The sequence below is a fragment of the Grampus griseus genome (assembly GCF_964374135.1).
Source record: "Grampus griseus genome assembly, chromosome: 3".
NCBI lineage: Eukaryota > Metazoa > Chordata > Mammalia > Artiodactyla > Delphinidae > Grampus > Grampus griseus.
In genome coordinates this window covers 160802728-160820190 of record NC_139019.1, presented here as the reverse complement: position 1 = coordinate 160820190, position 17463 = coordinate 160802728, and the positions used below count along the sequence as shown (strand labels likewise).

The 17463-nt window shown below is 58.0% G+C and overlaps 1 protein-coding gene across 3 annotated transcripts; it reads right to left on the bottom strand.

Moving 5' to 3' along the window:
* Positions 1 to 7743: 7743 nt before the first annotated feature.
* Positions 7744 to 17138, bottom strand: CCDC124 (coiled-coil domain containing 124). 3 transcript variants are annotated; one of them, XM_082651946.1, is made up of 5 exons: positions 17097 to 17138; positions 12959 to 13128; positions 8972 to 9161; positions 8310 to 8424; positions 7744 to 8193 (listed from the first exon to the last, which is right to left on the bottom strand). In XM_082651946.1, exons 2-5 carry the CDS (start codon positions 13115 to 13117, stop codon positions 7986 to 7988), a joined length of 672 nt encoding a protein of 223 aa, XP_082508072.1. In that variant the 5' UTR covers positions 13118 to 13128; positions 17097 to 17138; the 3' UTR covers positions 7744 to 7985. The 3 variants fall into 3 exon arrangements, with proteins under 3 accessions (XP_082508072.1, XP_082508073.1, XP_082508074.1); XM_082651947.1 differs by lacking the exon at positions 17097 to 17138 and adding an exon at positions 16824 to 17027; XM_082651948.1 differs by lacking the exon at positions 17097 to 17138 and adding an exon at positions 14147 to 14254.
* Between the last annotated feature and the right edge of the window lie 325 nt (positions 17139 to 17463).

The following is a 17463-nucleotide window of genomic DNA, read 5'->3' as shown; positions in this document are numbered from 1 at the left end:
CCAGGGATTTCCTTCAAGGTCTTGGGCTGGCTTGGGGAGAGGGGCTAGGGGGCACGAGGGACCTCGGAGCCAAAAGGAGGGAGCCAGGTGGTGGTGGTGGGGCTTCCCCATTCACTCCTGTCTGGGCCTCTAGCAGGGCGGAGAGACTTGGGGAGAGTGAGAGAAACCCTCCTCCAGTTCCAGGGTCCCCAGACAGGGCCCTCACACCTGTGGTTAAATGCAGGGAGCGGAGGACCCTAGAGCTGATACCATCCGCTGGGTTCTGAGGTTAGTGAGCCACAAACCCGGCTCTGCTCCTGCCCAGCTGCATGACCTTGGCTAAGTGCTAACCCTCCCTGGGCCTCTCTCCCTGTCAATGGGGGTGGGGGTAGGAGAAGAAGCTTAGGGAAGAGAGAAGAGCGTGAGCTCCAAAGGGCAGGCGCTCAAACGCACAGTAGGCTGGCAGGAGGGGGTTCCCTTCCACTCTGCAGCAAGGCCGGCCGGGGGAATCCCTGCCACACACTGGGAGAGAAAGGCCTGGGGGGGAGGGGGAGGTAATGGGGAGGGGCAGTGGGACCAGTCCTCCCCCCACCACACACACACACACGGAGGGCGGCGCGGGAGGGTGCCCATGTCTCCACCCTCTCCTCCGTGGGAGGATGTCTCCGCATCCCAAATTCCGGGAGCCAGAGCCCCCTTCTCCAGGGGTTGGGGGCCCTGGAGCTGACTCGGGGCTTGGTGTTGGGGGAGAATGGAAGGGGTCTCCTTCCCTCCCGCAGCTCCCCCTTTGAATTCCCCGACTCGGGCAAACCCAGACCTATACTCCCACCGAGGAGAAGGGGAGCGCCGCTGAGACCTCCACCCTGTAAACCCACCCCCCTACTGCCTACTCACCGGCCGGAGTCGGCCGCAGCAGCTGGAGCCCCCGCGCCTGGCCCGAGCGCGAAGACAAGTGCACCGCCGGGCAAGGGCGTGTGAGCCGGGAGGGTGTGCGCGCGCCGCCGCAGAGCTGACCCCCTCCCCGCCGTTCTGGGCCCCGCCCTGCCGCCCGGGGAGGGGGCGCCGACCGCGCAGAGGGAGAGGCAGCCGGAGGCTGCCACCGCGCGACCCCCTCCCCCGCCACGCTGCTCTAGAAGTGGGGGACGGGAATCCCCGTTCTGGTCTCGCGCAAGCCCCCTCCTCGCAGGGGCGTGCCAGCAAATCTCCTAGGATGCTCAAAGAGCCGGGAGGACCCTCTGCCGCCGCTACCCCGCGGCGCTCATTTCATAGATGGGGAAACTGAGACCCAGACTGGGGGAGCCTCTGGCCAAGGCCCAGAGACCCAGCAGCACAGAATACGGCTGCCCCCTCACTCTGGGGGCCTCTCCCGGGGTCCGGGGAAGGAGCAGAGGCCAGGGAGACAGAAGAAGGCAATTAACCTCCCCCCACACACATACCCTGAGTGGGCCTGGAGTTACAGGGGGAACCCGGGGGTTTCGAGCAGCTGGTGATATTGCCCGGACTGGAAGGTCCCAGTGAGGGAGGAGGGACCCGGGGTGGTCAGAAAACAAACCACAGAAAACTTCTCCGTGTTATTGTTGCATAGTGATATCCTGATATTCGCCCTCTTCCCGCACGATTCCGGGACCCCACCGAACATGAACCGCAGAGGCCTGGATGGCAGGGTTTGTGAAGGTCACTCTGCCAAATTAGAACAATGCGGCTCCCGAGGTCTGGGTCACTAGGGGATGGGACACTGAGTCTAGGGCTCAGCCCTCCAGTGACCTTGGCTCTGCCCAGGCCCCTCTCCGAGTCTATTTCTCGGAGTCTCTGGATTGGACAGCGCCCACCTCTGGGGTCCCTACAGCTCTCGGGAGTCTGTAGGGCTGCCGGCTACGTCTTCCTGGTCTCCTCCAGCTCTCCCCCTTACCTCGACGAAGCGCGGCGCCCTCTCAGACCACTGTCTTCTCCCTCTTCGCCTTCTGCCCCCGTTGCTCCGCCCGCCCCGTCTCTGAAACAGCCCCCACCCCCTTCTGCCTTGGCCTGGGGTGAGGGGGCTTTCCTCTTGGGAGCCAGAAGGCTTCTACAAGCCTCCATCCTTTTTGTTGTTGTTGTTGTTTTCCCCTTTTCTTCCATTCATTCTAAAAATAGCCCTCCCCCTTCCCCACCCCTAGCATCTCGTGAAAGGTAATGCTCTCCCGGGCGGGGTCCTGAGGCGGGGATTCCGCGGTGCGGGCTGGGCTGGGGGAGGCGGACCGCGGGGCGGATGCGGGGGCGACTGGGAACGCTTTCTCCCCCCTCCCATTATGTGTGTAAGCCGCGCTCAGAGGGAGCCGCCAGCGTGACCGTGACCATGTGTGGAGGGAAAGAGAACAAAGCGGCAGGGGCCCTCTGGGGTCTGCATTGTGGAGGCAGAGAGGGGGAGGGCTGCGGGAACAGCGGGGACTCGACAGAGGAGGGGCCTCACCCAACACCTCCCTGGGGGTGGCTTCCAGCCCTTGGTGGGATGCTGAGGCCCGTGTGAGGGAGAGTCGCGAGCCAGTGGTGGCAGGGCACGCATCATTTGGGGTGTCCCCCGCCCTTGAACACCCACAATTGCCCCGTGGGTCCCCCAGAACGTCCCCTCCCAGTCCCGCAGCTCATGTGTCCCCAGTGTCTCCCCACAGTCCCTTCTCTGTGATGCAGCCACAGAATTCCATCCTCACCCATGTGACTGACTGGTCATGTCCTGCCCCACGTTACAGGCAATCTCCTGCTTGAACCAAGAGGAGGATCCTGACTCAGCCCGCTCCTGAAAAGGCCACGTGGTCCGGCCCCCCACGTGGGGGCCCTTTACCCCAGCCTTTCAGCTGTCACCCTGTCCAGCCTCGGGGGCGTTTGCATCTGCTGTTCCTTCTTCCAGGATCACCCTTTCCTGGCTCTCCTCACCTCTTATTGTCTTTCAGAAGCCCGGTCCAATGTCACCTCCTGCCTAGAGTCGTTCCTTATCTGGCAACATCATCCTAGGTTACTGTCCTCATTCCCGGTGGGAGCGGGTCTGTTCACTTATTCACCTTGTTTCCCCCAGGGGAATGGGGGCCCCCGGTGCAACTTGGGCCTGGCTGATGAGAGGAGGGGGCCAACTCTGATCCAGCACCACCCCAGGAGCTACCCAGCTTCAAATAAAGGGATGGCATCACCCTCTGTCCAGTGAGCTGCCCCAGAAAGCACCCCTAGGACGTGGCACAAAAGATGCAGGGCCTGATTCTGCAGGGGCACCGCCTAGGACATTGAAACTAAAAGCACAATCAGGGGCTCAAATGTTCCCCATCTGAGGACTGCTTAGCCCATTACCAGAATAACATGCCCCTGGGAAAAATGATCCATGGGGCCGCGTTTCCGGCCTGTTAAGCAGCAGCCAGGCGGGAGGTGCGGTGGGAAATAAATATGAAGAGCAAAGGTGAGAGTGGGGAGAGGGGGAGCAGTGAGGGGCAGCCCAGCTCCAGGGGCTCTCGGGGCTGCCCTTTCCCCGTTATTAGCTTTCCCATAACGTTTTATGGTCTTATACTTTTTGAAACCAAAGGGGAGGACAAAAGGAAAATTGCTTTGCTGCTGGAGGGTACAAAAGCTCGGAGAGGGTGTGTGGCCCTAAGGGATGGAAAATGCAGCTGTCTGTGTTGAAAAATCAAGTACTCCCCCCAGTACTTGCCTCTATAAAATTACCCTCCAATGTTTTTCCGAGTATCTACTATATGCTTATGTGCCCAGAGATTGAGGGGGAGTCTGGAGTAGGAGCTTCTTGGGTCACAGGCTGAGAGTAAGGAGCCCAGGAAGTTCAGGGAGAAGGCGGTGATGGCAGCTGGCATGGGCGGGGACATTATGTCACCTCAGCAGGGCCAGGCCCCAAGGCAGAGGGTTTGGAGGGGCTATGGGGGGGCGGGGGGGGGAGAGAGAGAGAGAGAGAGCACTAGTGCCCGCAGGAGGACCTGAAGGTGCTGTGGGAGACGTGCCTTTGAGCATTTCACTGCCTGGCCAGGACTCCACCTCAAGGTGGTGTTCGAAGCCAGGAGGATGGGAGATGGCATGGGAGGGCACCAGTATGCAGGGCTGTGGGGCACCAGGGAGGTGAGGGACAAAGGCATCATCTGACAGGTCCCAGTGGCTTTCAAAAAGCCTCAAGGGACAGGCTGGGGGGGGGCGGGGGAGGGCAGTGAGGAGAGGGAAGTGGTCCGACCAAGATTAGGGCTGCCAGTAAAAACAGTGCACGGAATGAGACATACTTAAAAATTATTCATTGCTTAACTGAAAGTCAAGTTTAACTGGTGTGTCCTGTACCTTTTTTTTTTTTCTAAATCTGGAAATCTTAGACTTGGATTTCCTGGCTCAGCAAACCTGGGGTTTGCTTTGTCCTGAAGGTGTCCGTCCTCTCCCCCAGTCACCTCTACACCCCACCGTGTTCCCTTCAATAAGCTTCTCTTTGTTTCCCTCATACTGTCCGTGTCCTTTAACTGCTCCCCAACTTCCTCCTCCGTTCCTTCCTTTTCCTCTATTGTCCCCCTCCCTCTACTCTCTCCCTCATCACCCCCTCCTCCGATCTCCTCCGGTACCCCTCTCCCCACCACCCCCACCCTTTCCCGTTTCCCCCTACCTTCTTGGGCACCCACTCCGCCTCCTCTTTCCACCACAATCCTCCCCTATCCCACAGCCCCTCCCTCCACGCTCACCCCCTTCCCTAGCGCCCACCTTCTCCAGTCCTCCCCACACACCGCCCCCACCATCGATCCCTCAGGCGCACGAAGGGAAACCCCAGCCACAGGCGCGGAGCCCCACGCAGGCGCAGAGCCGCCCGGCTTCCCCGAGGCTGCCGCCGCCCCCGCACTGCGGCGGGCGCGCCCGGTTGCCAAGGCGACGGCGAGGGCCGGAGCGGGAACCTGGGGAAGACCCCGCGCTCGCTCCCTCCCCAACCCAAGCCTCAGCGAAACCCACTCCAGTTTGATCCAGTTTCCCCGCCCCGCCCCCAGTGCGCACTGCGGCAGGTGAGGATTCCCTGGCCCACAGGGCGGGGGTCGGGCGAGGGTCCACGCATGCGTGCCGGGCGCGGCTTTCCCGCCCCGACTCGCGCACGACGGGAAAGCCCTGGCGCCTTTGAGACAACCCCCGCGCAGGCGCAGTGAGTGTCCGGCGTCCCCGTGGCACCGCCTGGTCGTCAAGGCAACGCGCGCGGGGAGGGCTGGGAGCGCACGGAACTCCCGTCTCACGCCCCCTCCCGCGCACTGCGGCGAAGCCGGGGATTCCCTGCTGCCTGCACGCATGCGCGAGCCTGGGATTCCGCGGGGATGAGGCCAGAAAGCGACAGAAGAGGATTTTCTTTGAAACAGAACAGTCGTTATTACCGTCGTCTTTATGTGTGAGGAATGAAGGCGGCCCTCTCAGCAGCTGTCCTAAGTTTTACCTTCATTCTCTGGCCTACCAGCCGTCCCCCTACAAGTCCCCAGCAGAGCTTGCCACGCGCAGCTCCGGTGCTCTTCCTACTTACTCTCTGCTCACACACCTGCCATGGCTCCCCGTCGCCCTGGGGCGAAGTCCCATTCATCGCCCCATTCTTCAGCGTGGTGTCCAAGGCCGTGCACGCTCCGCTGGCTTCTTCCCTCCAGTTAATCACCATTGGTCCCCGATCTTCCCTAATCGCCGGCCACAAATACCCCAACGTGGCCATGCAGGAGGTTCCTTTGCCAAGCTCTTCTTCAGTATCTGCCCTTCCTAGGTACCATCTCGTTGATTCTCGAGATGGCCTAGAATTAGATACTATTTCAGTCCTGTTTTATATAGGCAGAAACAGACTCAGACCCATTAAGGCCCTGGCCTAAGGCCCCCAGAGGTAAGAGGGGGAGCTCAAATGGCTCCACTTGTGGGGAGCCATCTGGGCTCCTCCACCCGTTATTCGGCTGACACCTCAAGCCCCAATTCCGGGCCCCACCTCCACCCCGCTGGCTCACCAACAGCCTGGGTGCTTCCTGGCTATGTGACACAGGCAGATGACTTAGTTTTCCCATCTAGAAAGAAGATCAATATAACACAGGGCTGTCCCCGGGGCTCCGTTAAATGACATTACCATGTGCTAGGCCAGGGCCCAGCATCCAGTGGATGCTTCTCACAGCATCTCACAGTGGATTCTTCTCACAGTCCTCTCTGGGGAGGATTCAGCTCGTTGGCACCCCCTGTAGGGCTCCTTCTGTCTGTCTCACTTCCCTCAACCTCCACGGGGTCTTCCTGGGGTCCATCCTAGATCCCTCACATGCCCCCTAGTCCTTGTCTCAGAGTTGGTTCCTGGGGAAATCCCCAAACTAAGCCAGCGCTCAATATATGTTGGTTCGGGCTTCCCTGGTGGCGCAGTGGTTGAGAGTCCGCCTGCTGATGCAGGGGACGTGGGTTCGTGCCCCGGTGTAGGAAGATCCCACATGCCGCGGAGCGGCTGGGCCTGTGAGCCATGGCCGCGAAGCCTGCGTGTCCGGAGCCTGTGCTCCACAGCGGTAGAGGCCACGACAGTGAGGGGCCCACGTACCGCAAAAAAAAAAAAAAATATATATATATATATATATATATGTTGGTTAGTTTTTATGTCAGCTACCATTGTTTCAGGTACCTGCCATACTGCACTTCAGCTGTACCCAATTATTAATGGCACGCCCCCCCGCCCACCCTTGAACAGGAGTTGTGACCTCCTGGCCTTTGCATGTGTGGTTCCTTCAGCCTTTTCTGTCCCTTGTCTGTGTGGAAAACTCCCATCCTTCAAGGCCCTCCCTCCATGAAGACTTTTACCTCCCTACTTCTGGGCAGAGCCTGGCTCCCTTAGGCTCAGCCGTGATCCCACAGAGTTGGGGACATCTGTGAGGATCTGCATCCGAGACTTGACACCTGGGAGAATAGAGTTCTTGGCATAGGCCTGAGAGGGAACAAGTCTGCTGTGTTGGAGAAGTTGGGAACAAGGAGATAGTGGGGACAGAGCTGGGGGGCTGGTGGAGAGTGAGGGGGATAGGGGCCAGAGGTGCAGGGGCAGGCTTGTGAGTGCAGGGAGGGTGTCACTTGGATGGGAGCCCATAGCGGTGACCTGGTAAATGCGTGGACCCCGCCCCAGACACTTGGGCCCATCTCCCAGCTACCCTTCCTCCCTACTGACTCCCTGAGGCCAACTAAGCTGTAGGAAGCCAGAACTAAGTTGAGCTCTCACCCAGCCCTTCCCAGATATTCGGCCTCCGATGGGATACTCCTTTCTACCCGGATCCACCTGCCCACTCCAGCCTCCAGGCCCTTGCCTGCCCAGTGCCCTGCCTCTGCGACGGAAACTGACTCATCTTCCACTAAGGCCTGCTCTAAAGAAATCCTCCATCAGGAAGCCTGCCCTGTTATTCCAAATGCCTCCCGTGTTGGAATAACAGCAGAACAGCCTGCATCTCCTGACCCCAAGCACAGTATGTGACCTGGCTGCTGACTCTGAACCAGAATCTCAGGGTGCCAACAACTCGCCTCCAGCTCTCCTCTGGTTCCGCCTCTGAAGTGCTGTGTGACCTGGAGCCAGTGCCTTAACCTCTCTGTGCTACCCCTAGCAAGGCTTCCAGGGGATGATGGTACAGATCTCTCACTGAATAACTGGCGCAGCCGGGAGCCGAGCACAGCTCTCAGCTAGCCTGCTAGGACAGGAGCGCGGTTGGGGGCCCCTGTCTTCTCTGGCTGTGGCCTGTGCATTCCACCTCATTCCAGCCCTTCTTTCCCACCACCCACCCAGTCACGTAGACTTCAAGTGCACACTCTGCCTCACTGACTGCCTTTATTGGGCACTCAGCCCCAGGGCACTGGCGCGTGCGGGAAGGGCGAGGGGTGTCACTGGAGCAGGGACCCTCGGGCGGAAGGTGTGGCCAGTGATGCCTCCTGGCCCCCAGGACACGCGCTGTGGCCTCCAGACATCTCTGTAACCCTCGGAGCTGACCCAGCGGAAGGGCGTGTGGGGTCGTGACCCTGGCCGCCACGGGGCGTCTCCCGCAGTTCCAGGCTCACTTGGGGGTATTGAAGGGCACGGCGCGCTGATTCATGGGGTTGTCCGGCGAACGCAGCCACTCCTTCTTGAGCATCTGCTTCAGCTGTGACAGCCGCATGTTGGGGTTTTCTTGCTTGAGCCGCGGCAGCTGCGCCTCCTCGAAGGCAGTGAATGCCGCCCGCATTCTGCGCTCAGGGTGTCTGTCTGCCGCCTCCTCCGCCACGCTGGTAAAGGCGCAGGCGTCAAGGGGGGCTGGGGCGTGGCCCGCCCCGCCCCCAGAGTCTCAAGCTCCCCTCTGGGCCCCAAGCCCCACCCCAAAGACCTAGGCCCTGCCCCGTACCTGAGCACTGCGATGGCATCCTCGATGGTGCGCGCCTCCACGCTGCCCTCCTCCAGCAAGCGGCGGTTCACATTCTCCTCCAACGGCACTTCCAGGTGGCTCTTGGCTTTCTCGGCTGGGGGCGGTAGCGACCGGGGGACAGAGACATACCAGAAACAGAGAGAAATAAGCAGAGACGCAGAGTTCCATGGAGATGAGAGACACCATAGGGGAAGAAGTAGGGGAGAAAGTGAGGGAGGCAGGCAGGCAGAGAAGGATGCGGGAGAATGGAAACGCAACTTGAGCTCCCCACCCAGTCCTACCTTCGGGATGGGCCAGTCTTGCCCGCCCAGTCCCCAAACTAACTTCCCGGCAGCCCACCACTCAGGAGGCACCTCATACGTGGCTGCTGTCTCCTCACCTCGGGGCACCACATCAGCTGTGGGGACCCCGGGGAGCACAGGCCAGGGTCAGGTGCAGAGTAATTACACACCTGTGTGCCTATGGCGTCCGTGCTCAGAGCCAGGCCTGCCGAGACACCGCCCACCCACCCTTCACCTTGCAGAGCCCAGGCAGCTTCTCTGGAGGTGGGGAGTGGGGTCTGGACTCAGTCCAGGGGGTAGGCCCACTGCCTACTGTTTATCAGGTAAAAGGGCAGCTCCAGAGTGGGCCGAGGCCCTCACCTGGGTCCGGGGCTTCCTTGTGCTGATAGTCTCGGCGGAGCGTCTCCTCAATCTGGGCGCGGGTGACCTTGCTGGAGGTGGCCACTCGCGGGGCCTTGATGCCCTTAAGCCTTGAGTCCTCCTCCTCCAGCAGCCGCTGTGCCTCCTTCTTGCGCTCCAGCTGCTCCAGGCGCCGCTTCTCCTTCTCCTCCTGGGGGATTGGGAGTCAGGAGTGGACCCCGTCCCACTGGCATGGGGTCCAGTTTCCATCTCAACCAGTGTGGATGGAGGTCTTGCTGTGTGCTAGACCCCATGATGGGCGTAGGGGACACGGATGGGAGCACGATGAGCCTACCTGGGGGCTCCCATCCTATATGACTAGGGAACAACAGGGAACCTTGGCCAAGGCAGTGGGTGGGTGGCTCCTGAAGAAAAAGTGACACCTGGGCTGGAGGAGGAGCCAGCCAGGAAAAGAGCTGGGGAAGAGGAGAGTCCTTAGTGGTGGGAATGGTGGGTGCAAAGGTCCTGAGGCAGGAACCACCTAGCATGACAGAGGAACAGCACAGAGGCTGGTGTGGCTGGAGGGAGGAGGGGAAGTGTGGAGGACGAAGACGTGGGGAGGGCAGAGGTGGTACCATGGGGAGCCTCAAGGGCATGGGGAGGGGTTTGTACTGGATTCCAAAGGTGACAGGAGCCACTGGGGTCTGGACCCATTTGCCAGCTGGGACAGCGCTTCTGGCTTTATAGCCAGGAGCCCTTGGGAGGCACCATCGAAGTGTTCCCAGCTGAGCGTCACAGGGGCTGGGACTGATCCCACCTTGACTCCCCAGGGAGGCCTGGATGCCAGCTGGTCGAGGGGACATGTGGCCTGTAGGACTTGTCCTTGGTCGCTGCCCCTCCACTACTACAGGGACAGAGCGAGGTTCTGGTTCCTTTGTAGTGCAGTGTGGCTGTGTGGCCGTAGGCTTGGAATATTCTGCCGCCTCCCGCCCAGCACTCCCAAAGGGCCCTGCACTGCAGGCACTCCCACCTGCCCACTCACTGCCTGCAACTCTGCCATCTGTCCGCCAGGCCTCAGGGACAGTCCCTACAGCTGCAGTGTCCCCCATGACAGGGCTAACTGCCCCAGAAAAAGAGGTTCCTGAGGACACGTACTGGGCCTCTGACCTCCAACCTGCCTGCCTGATAGGAAAAAAGCCGGGGGGGGTTGGGGGGACGGGGAGGGTGGTGGTTGAAGATCAAGGCTGTTTGGGCACAGCTGCGAGGATCCCACGTCTGTGGTCAGACACCTGGGGTAGGGCCATCGTGCTCTGAGTCTCAGTTTCCCCATCGGTCAGAGGTAATGTACTCCTGAGGCTCCCCGACCACTGCATAGTGCGTGTACAGCCCACATTCACCCTGTCCACAGCACGGCCTTGCCTCAGGGCCTTTGCACTAGCTGTTCTGCCCTGCTGGAGCACCACTGCCAGCTTCCTTTCCTGATTAACTCTGGCTCATCCTGAGCTCCTGGCTCTCTGTCCTTCTGCTCTACCACATGGCTCTTTCCTGTGTTCCACAAAGCCCTGTTTTCTAGTCTTCCGGTTATCTGATTAGTCCCTGAGGCAGGAGGCAGGCCCTGGCCCAGCACACAGTAGGTGCTTAAGTAGTGTGCTGGATGAATGAGTGAATGAATTCCAGAAGGCTCCAATCTCAGGAAGGACATGCAGAATGGGGCCATTAGTCTCTAGGGACATGGGACTGAGGCGGGAACATGAGCGGTTATACTTTGACGTTCGGCAGACTTTTTTGAAAAAGACGCTCGCAGTTTTTTATAAAGGCCAGTTAGCAATTGGCAGCATCTGGTGATGGGTGAAGGATGAGGCTGCGGCAGAATATTCTGCAGCCATCAAGAATGAGCCTCATAAGTAACTGAGATGGAACCCAGAGAGTCAGGTGCTCATTGCCGAGTTGCTTAATATGGAACAAATGGAAACGAAATGCCAACCTCTGGGCGGGCCGATGAATTACGGCCCAGCCCAAGGCTGATGGCTGGCGGCTGGCAGAAATCTGGCTGTGTGACCCCATTTAACGGAGGGCATGGCCTTTAGGGTATGGCATTGGGTGAGAAGAGCCTTTGGTGTCACATGGGCGGGAGATGCTCGTTTTCTTTTAGTGTTTTGGAACAAACGTGGATTTGTTTCTTTTTCATAAAAACAGTATCTTTTTAAAGCAGCTGTCACGTAAGGAAAGAAAGAGGGACCGGGTGTGCTGTGTAGACTGTGGGCCCCCCTCACCCATCAGCAGGAAGAGGGATAAACAAAACCCAGAAAACCACCCCATGGGGAGGGAGAACCATCAACAGCTCCAGGTAAGACACTCGGGGGGGGGGGGTCCCTGGTGGTCTAGTGGTTAGGATTTGGCGCTTTCACTGCTGTGGCCCAGGTTCAATCCCTGCAGCACAGCCGAAAAAAAAAAAAGGAAAACACTCAGGCAGGGGGACTGCCTGGGAGGGGCATGGGGGCTGGGAATGTTCTAGAGAGCAGGGGTTGGCAAACTCTGGCCCTCCACCTGTTTTGGTAAAGTTTTAGCCTATTTGCATACGGTGGCTTTGTGCTACAGCGACAGGGTCGAGTAGCTTTGAGAGCCTGTCTGGCCCCTATTGCCTGTCGGACCTCTGCCCTGTGCGTTCTTCCAGGTGTGTGCTACACAGGGGAGTGGACAGGCAAATGCTCCCCGGGCCACACCCCTGGGGCATGGACGCTTGCAAGGCTATTAGTCAAACCTCATCACAAACCAGACAGCCTGGCTCCAGCCCGGCTCCAGCCCAGCTCCAGCCCCTCCTCACAGCCCTGTGACCTGGACTTCCTGTCTTGTCTGTGCCTCAGTTTCCTCATTTAGAGGATGGGGATGACACCGAGGCCCAAGATGCAGGCCTGGGGAGGGCTCCTGGGGCCCTGGGCTGGGCTGCTGCCACTCCCGGACTGTGGAAAGGTCTCTGGCTTTTCTGTCTAGATAATGGATCCTTGGCAGACATTAGTTTTCCTTTTGGGTTTTCAACTTTCCTATATTGTCAAAATGTTGACAGTCAAAAAGGAAATTTAAAGACCTCCATGGACCCAGTGCAACATTGAGGGCGCTGAGGGGAGGGAACCAGTGATATTCAATTCCGACTAAAAACAAGGCAGGATCCAGTCCTGCACAGAAAGACAATGGGAAAAACTCACAAAAGTGCCCAGGCGCCCCCTGAACTGGGCATGCAGGGACGGTGTGTCACCACTGCTATTCCAGAACCTTTAACAGTCCCAGCTGGAGCCTATCACCAGCCCAGGGGACTAGAAGAGGCTAAGAATGGTTTCTGGTGCCACCTACTGGGCCAAGAGGGTCAGCATCAGCCCTGAACCACTCCAGACACCAATTAAGCACCCACTCACTGTGTGTGTGGCACTGCGGGCCCGCAGGAGACGGCCAACCATCCTGGCCCTCTTTTGTGTTCTTATAAACACCTGGAAATGCCTCCAGGCCCCAGGTCAGCAGGTCTGAAACAGGATCTATCAGCATGTGTCAGCCTCGGCACTGCTGACGTCAGGCTGGCTCACTCTGCTGTGGGGCCATCCTGTGCGCTGCCAGGTGTTGAGCAGTATCCTGGGCCTCTGCCCACCAGATGCCAGTAGCACCCTCCAGCTGCCAGTTGTGACAACCAAAAATGTCTCCAGATGTTGCCAAGTGTCCCCTGGGTGCGGAATCGCTCCAGAGTGAGGTTGTGCCAGTCTAGACCAGCCCTGGCATCACACGAAGGAGAGAGACAAGCTCGTGGAGGGCTTGCCATTTCCTAAACGTGCCAAGTCCTGGCCACCCCAGGGCTTTTGCACGAGACTTTGCCTCTGTTTCTGTCTCCCTTCTTGCCCTTGCTCCATGTCCAATGACTCCTCACCCTTCAGGCCAAAGACCCAGGGGCCTCTCACCGCCTTCTACTGTGTTGACCGCCCACCTTGCCCATGGGTGGGGCGTGGGAGCCCAGGGCCCACCCACCTTGCGCTGCTCCTTCCTCATGACGTGTTTGTCCTCATCCTTCCAGTAGGCATCCTCCAACTCCTTCTGCTTCTTGGCATCAGCTGCTGCCTTGGCCTCAGCCCTCCGTGCCCGGGCCGCTGCCGATTTAGTGTTCTCGCCCTGGAACTTCTTGGGCATCCCTCAGAACGCTGTGAGTGGAGGGCAGGGGCCAGTGACTCTGGGGCATCCACCCTTGGCAGCCCCAGACTCACGCCCCCCTTGGGGCCTCAGTAGCTCTGTCTATAAAACAAGGGCTTTATTTATTAATCTCTCTTTAAAAAAAAAAATCTACTGAGGTGAATTTTACATAATACAAAATGAACCATCTTGAAGTGCACAGTTCAGTGGCATTTAGCACATTCACAGTGTTGTGCAACCGTCCCCTCTGTCTAGCTCCAGAACGTTTCCATCACCCCCAGAGGAGACCCGTCCCCATGAGCAGTCCCTCCCCCACCTCCCTCCCCCAGCAACCACTCATCTAATTTCTGTCTCTGTTGATTTCCCTATTCTGGACTTCTTTCGCTCAGCATCATGTTTTCGAGGTTCATCCATGTTTGAACATCTGTCAGAGCTTCATTCCTTTTTATGTCTGACTAATATTCCATTGTACGGATGGGCCACATTTTGTTTATCCATCTGTCCATGATGGACACGTGGGTTGTTTCTACTTTTCAGCTCTTAGAAGTCATGTTGCTCTAGATCCCTGCGGGCCAGTCTGTGTGTGGACCCTCCCACTCTGCCGGCTATGAGGCCTCAGTGTCCCGGCCCCACAGCCCTGAGGCCGAATTCCCCTCGCCCTGGGTAAGCAGCTGCCATGAACTGTTCCCAGTGATCCAGCCCAGGCTCACACAGCCAGGAGATTTTAGAACAATCGTAAAGCTGTTGTCCAGCTGGTCTGTGTGAGTCCCATACTGGGTGCTGGGGAAATGATGACACCAAATGGGAGGTGCCACCCTCCCCACACCCAGTCCCCTACTAAGCATTTTATATGGCCCAACTACATTGAATGTTCTCAAAGCCTTAAACACAGGGACTGTCCTTATTCCCTTTCGAAGGTGGGGAAGTCAAGGTACCTGGCTAAGTTGCACAGGGCTGAGCCTGGAGTCTCACCTCTAAAGCCTGCCTTTCAGGTGAGGAAGGGAAGACAAGAAATTAAGATCACCCCACCTCCAGAGTGCTGACTGAGGACACAAGCACTGTGTGGTCAGGACAAGCCTTCAGCTCTCCAGGCCTCAGTTTTCCTCATCTGGGAAATGGGCTGATGTCCATCACTCCTGGTTGTCCTCTCCCCACTGAGAATCTCCAGCTCAGTCCCTTGCTGAACCTTAGAGAAGTAGGCCCAGCATCGAGAATGATGGGGAAGGAATGTGGGGGCCATCCTGACTCAGGACCACCAGGCAACCCCCCACCACCAACCTCCTAGCTGTGTGGCTTATGGGGGAGGGGGCTCCCATCATCTGAGAAGTAGGGTTGATTCCAGTCCCTCCCTGCACAGGATGCAAGAGCTGCCATGGCAGGGCTGGATATGCCAGCCTGATCCTGTACTTCTCCCAGCTGCTCCTGGGCCCCCTGAATCAAGCAGTCATTACTGAGCATCTACAATGTACCCAACAGAAAACCTCACCTGGATTCCCCAGAAGAGCACTAAGAAGTGGGTGGGGGTCACAGTCTAAGTGTCAGGTGAGGAAACTCCCCACATGCCACCTCTCCCTCCATCTCCCCCTCACTCTCTCAGCAGCAGCCACACCAACCTCCTTGACTTTTTTCAAGCCTACCTGTTCAAGCCTACATGTTCCTACCTCAGGGCCTTTGCACTTGCCCTGCCCACCACTTTTGCTCCTCTTTTTACCCAGTTAATTCCTATGTAAACTTCAGGGCTCAGCTCAGGTGTTGCCACCTCCAGGAAGCCTTCCCTGACACACCCCCTGACTCTCAGACCATAAACTTCTCTCTGAGGTACTTGTTTAGGTTGCTATCTATGTTCATTTATAGGATTATTCAACAAATGTCCATCTTCCCCACCAGGCTGGGAGCTCTATGAGGGCAGGGCTGGGACTGCTTCAGTCAGTGCCCTGCAGAGTAGGGGCTCAAAAAATGTTTTGCGCAAATGAATGAACAAGCATCTATTTCCAGGGTTCCCTCAGTATTTACTTCACACTCTGTGTTGTGTCCAAACTCAGCTTCTCACTTCTCTTCCCACTCACTTCCCTCTCCAGCCTCTGAGCCTTTGCTCTTGCTATGCCTTCACCCGACACACCCTCCTCTGTCCCTTCTTCCTGTGAAAACCTGCCCACTCACAGAGACTCAGCCCCAGCATCTCCTCCTCCTCGTGTTGCTTAAGACCCCCAATTCCATCCCAAAGCCTGACAGGGCTTTTCTGACCCCCTCTTCAGGCCAGGACTGAATATTTATGTCCCTCCAAAATTTATATGTCGAAGCCCTAACCCTCAATATGACTGTATTTAGAGACAGGGCTGGGACTTCCCTGGTGGCGCAGTGGTTAAGAATCCGCCTGCCAATGCGGGGACACAGGTTTGATCCCTGGTCCGGGAAGATCCCTCTTAGATGCTGCAGAGCAACTAAGCCTGTGCACCACAGCTACTGAGCCTGTGCTCTAGAGCCCGCGAGCCACAACTACTGAGCCCGCGCACCACAACTACTGAAGCCTGTGCGCCTAGTGCCTGTGCTCCACAACGAGAGGCCACCACAATGAGAAGCCCGCACACCGCAATGAACAGTAGCCCCCGCTCGCCACAACTAGAGAAAGCTCACGCACAGCAACGAAGACCCAATGCAGCCAAAATATAAATTAACTAATTTTAAAAAATGGTACCTTATCCTTTAAAAAAAAAAAGAGAGACAGGGCCGGTGAGGAGGTGATAAAGGTTAAATGAGGTCTTAAGAGTGGGGCCCTAATCTAGTAGAGCTGCTGTCCCTATAAGAAGAGAAAAAGTCACCAGAGCTTGCTCTCTCCACCATGTGAGGACACAGTGAGAAGGTGCGCATCTGCAAGTCCGGAGGAAAGCCTGCATCTGGAACCAAACTGGCTGGCACCCTGATCTTAGACTTCCCAGCCTCCACAATTGTGAGCAAATAAATCTGTTGTTTAAGCCACCCAGTCAGTGGTATTTTGTTATGGCAGCCAGAGCTAATACAGACAGCTTTTCTCCTCTGTTTGATAAACACTCACACACATACACTTTGTCATTCAGTAAACACGCACTGTACACCTAGTATGTGTGGGATGCTGGGGAAAGAGGCAGTGCTCATGGGCTTCCTGACAGAATGGGACTCCCAGGCTTGTTGGGAGATAGACAATAAGAGTGGTAACTCCAGATCAGAGCTGTAATGGGGCCATATGGACGCTGAGGAAGTCGGGAGAGGGGCTTCTGACCCAGCCTGGGGAGGGATGGGGAGGGGGTGTCAAAGGGCTTCCTGGAGGAGACATCAAAGGAAAGACTTAATTAAGGGAGTGGGGAGATCCAAGCCCCCAGGGGTGTGGGGGAGGCAGGCTGGGAAGGGGACTTGTATTCCAGGGTATGGGAAGGTGCATAGGGCGTCAGAGCCCTCTGGGGTTGGTAAGGAGGTGAACTGGAGGATTGAGACAGAAGCATGGAGCTCAAACAGGGGGTCTAAGGAGTGGCTTTGGCTAAGCAGTGGGTACACTTGGGGGGAATCAAGACCTTCGTGGTTGATTGGATGTGAAAGTAAGAAAGAGAATAAAAGATGAAACTCAACGCTGCCTCCTCCAAGAAGTCCTCCCGCTACCCCTTCTAGGCTCCCCCAGCCCGTCGTCCCTCTCCCCAGCCCTGATCCCATTGCAAGAGGCCAGGGACGTCCATACCCAGCTCTGTCACCCCCAGGCCTGTAAGCTGCCCAGGAGCAGGACCGGAGATAGGTGGCCTCGAGCACGACGCTGCCCCTCTGGGTCTCAATCGTCCGCTCCGGGAAATGGGCATAGCCCCAGCGGGAGCCCTGGAGACGGTGGTCAAAAGCGCCTCCGTCTCCGAGCACCCCATCTCCAGCCCTCCCGGGGAGGTGGTCCCAGGCCCAGCAGCCCCGCTGGGCCCACCCGCACCCCGCCCCCCGGCTCCGCCCGCGCCGCTGCCGCTCCTACCTCCGTCCCCCGGCGCCGGCCCGGTCGCACCTCCGTGACGTCACCGCAGGGCTTGCGCGCTGGGCCCCAGGGGGACGCGTGCTGATTACGTCTCGGCTCCGTCGCCATCTTGGTAGAGGAGATGCTGCTTTGGTCTCCAAGCCAAGGGCGTTAGCCGTTTCTTTTTGTCTTCAAGAGAATATTTTATAAACCCTCATCCCTTGCGCTCACTTCATATGTTAGCTAGTCAGGAGAGGAGAGCAGAAACTACAATCTGGACCATTGTCTCTACAAAGATGGCCGTTGCCCAGATGAAAAATGGAGTCCTCGGTTTCACATGTGGGTCTGGCGGCGTCAGTCAGGAGTTGCTTGGCCGCCAGGGCGCGCC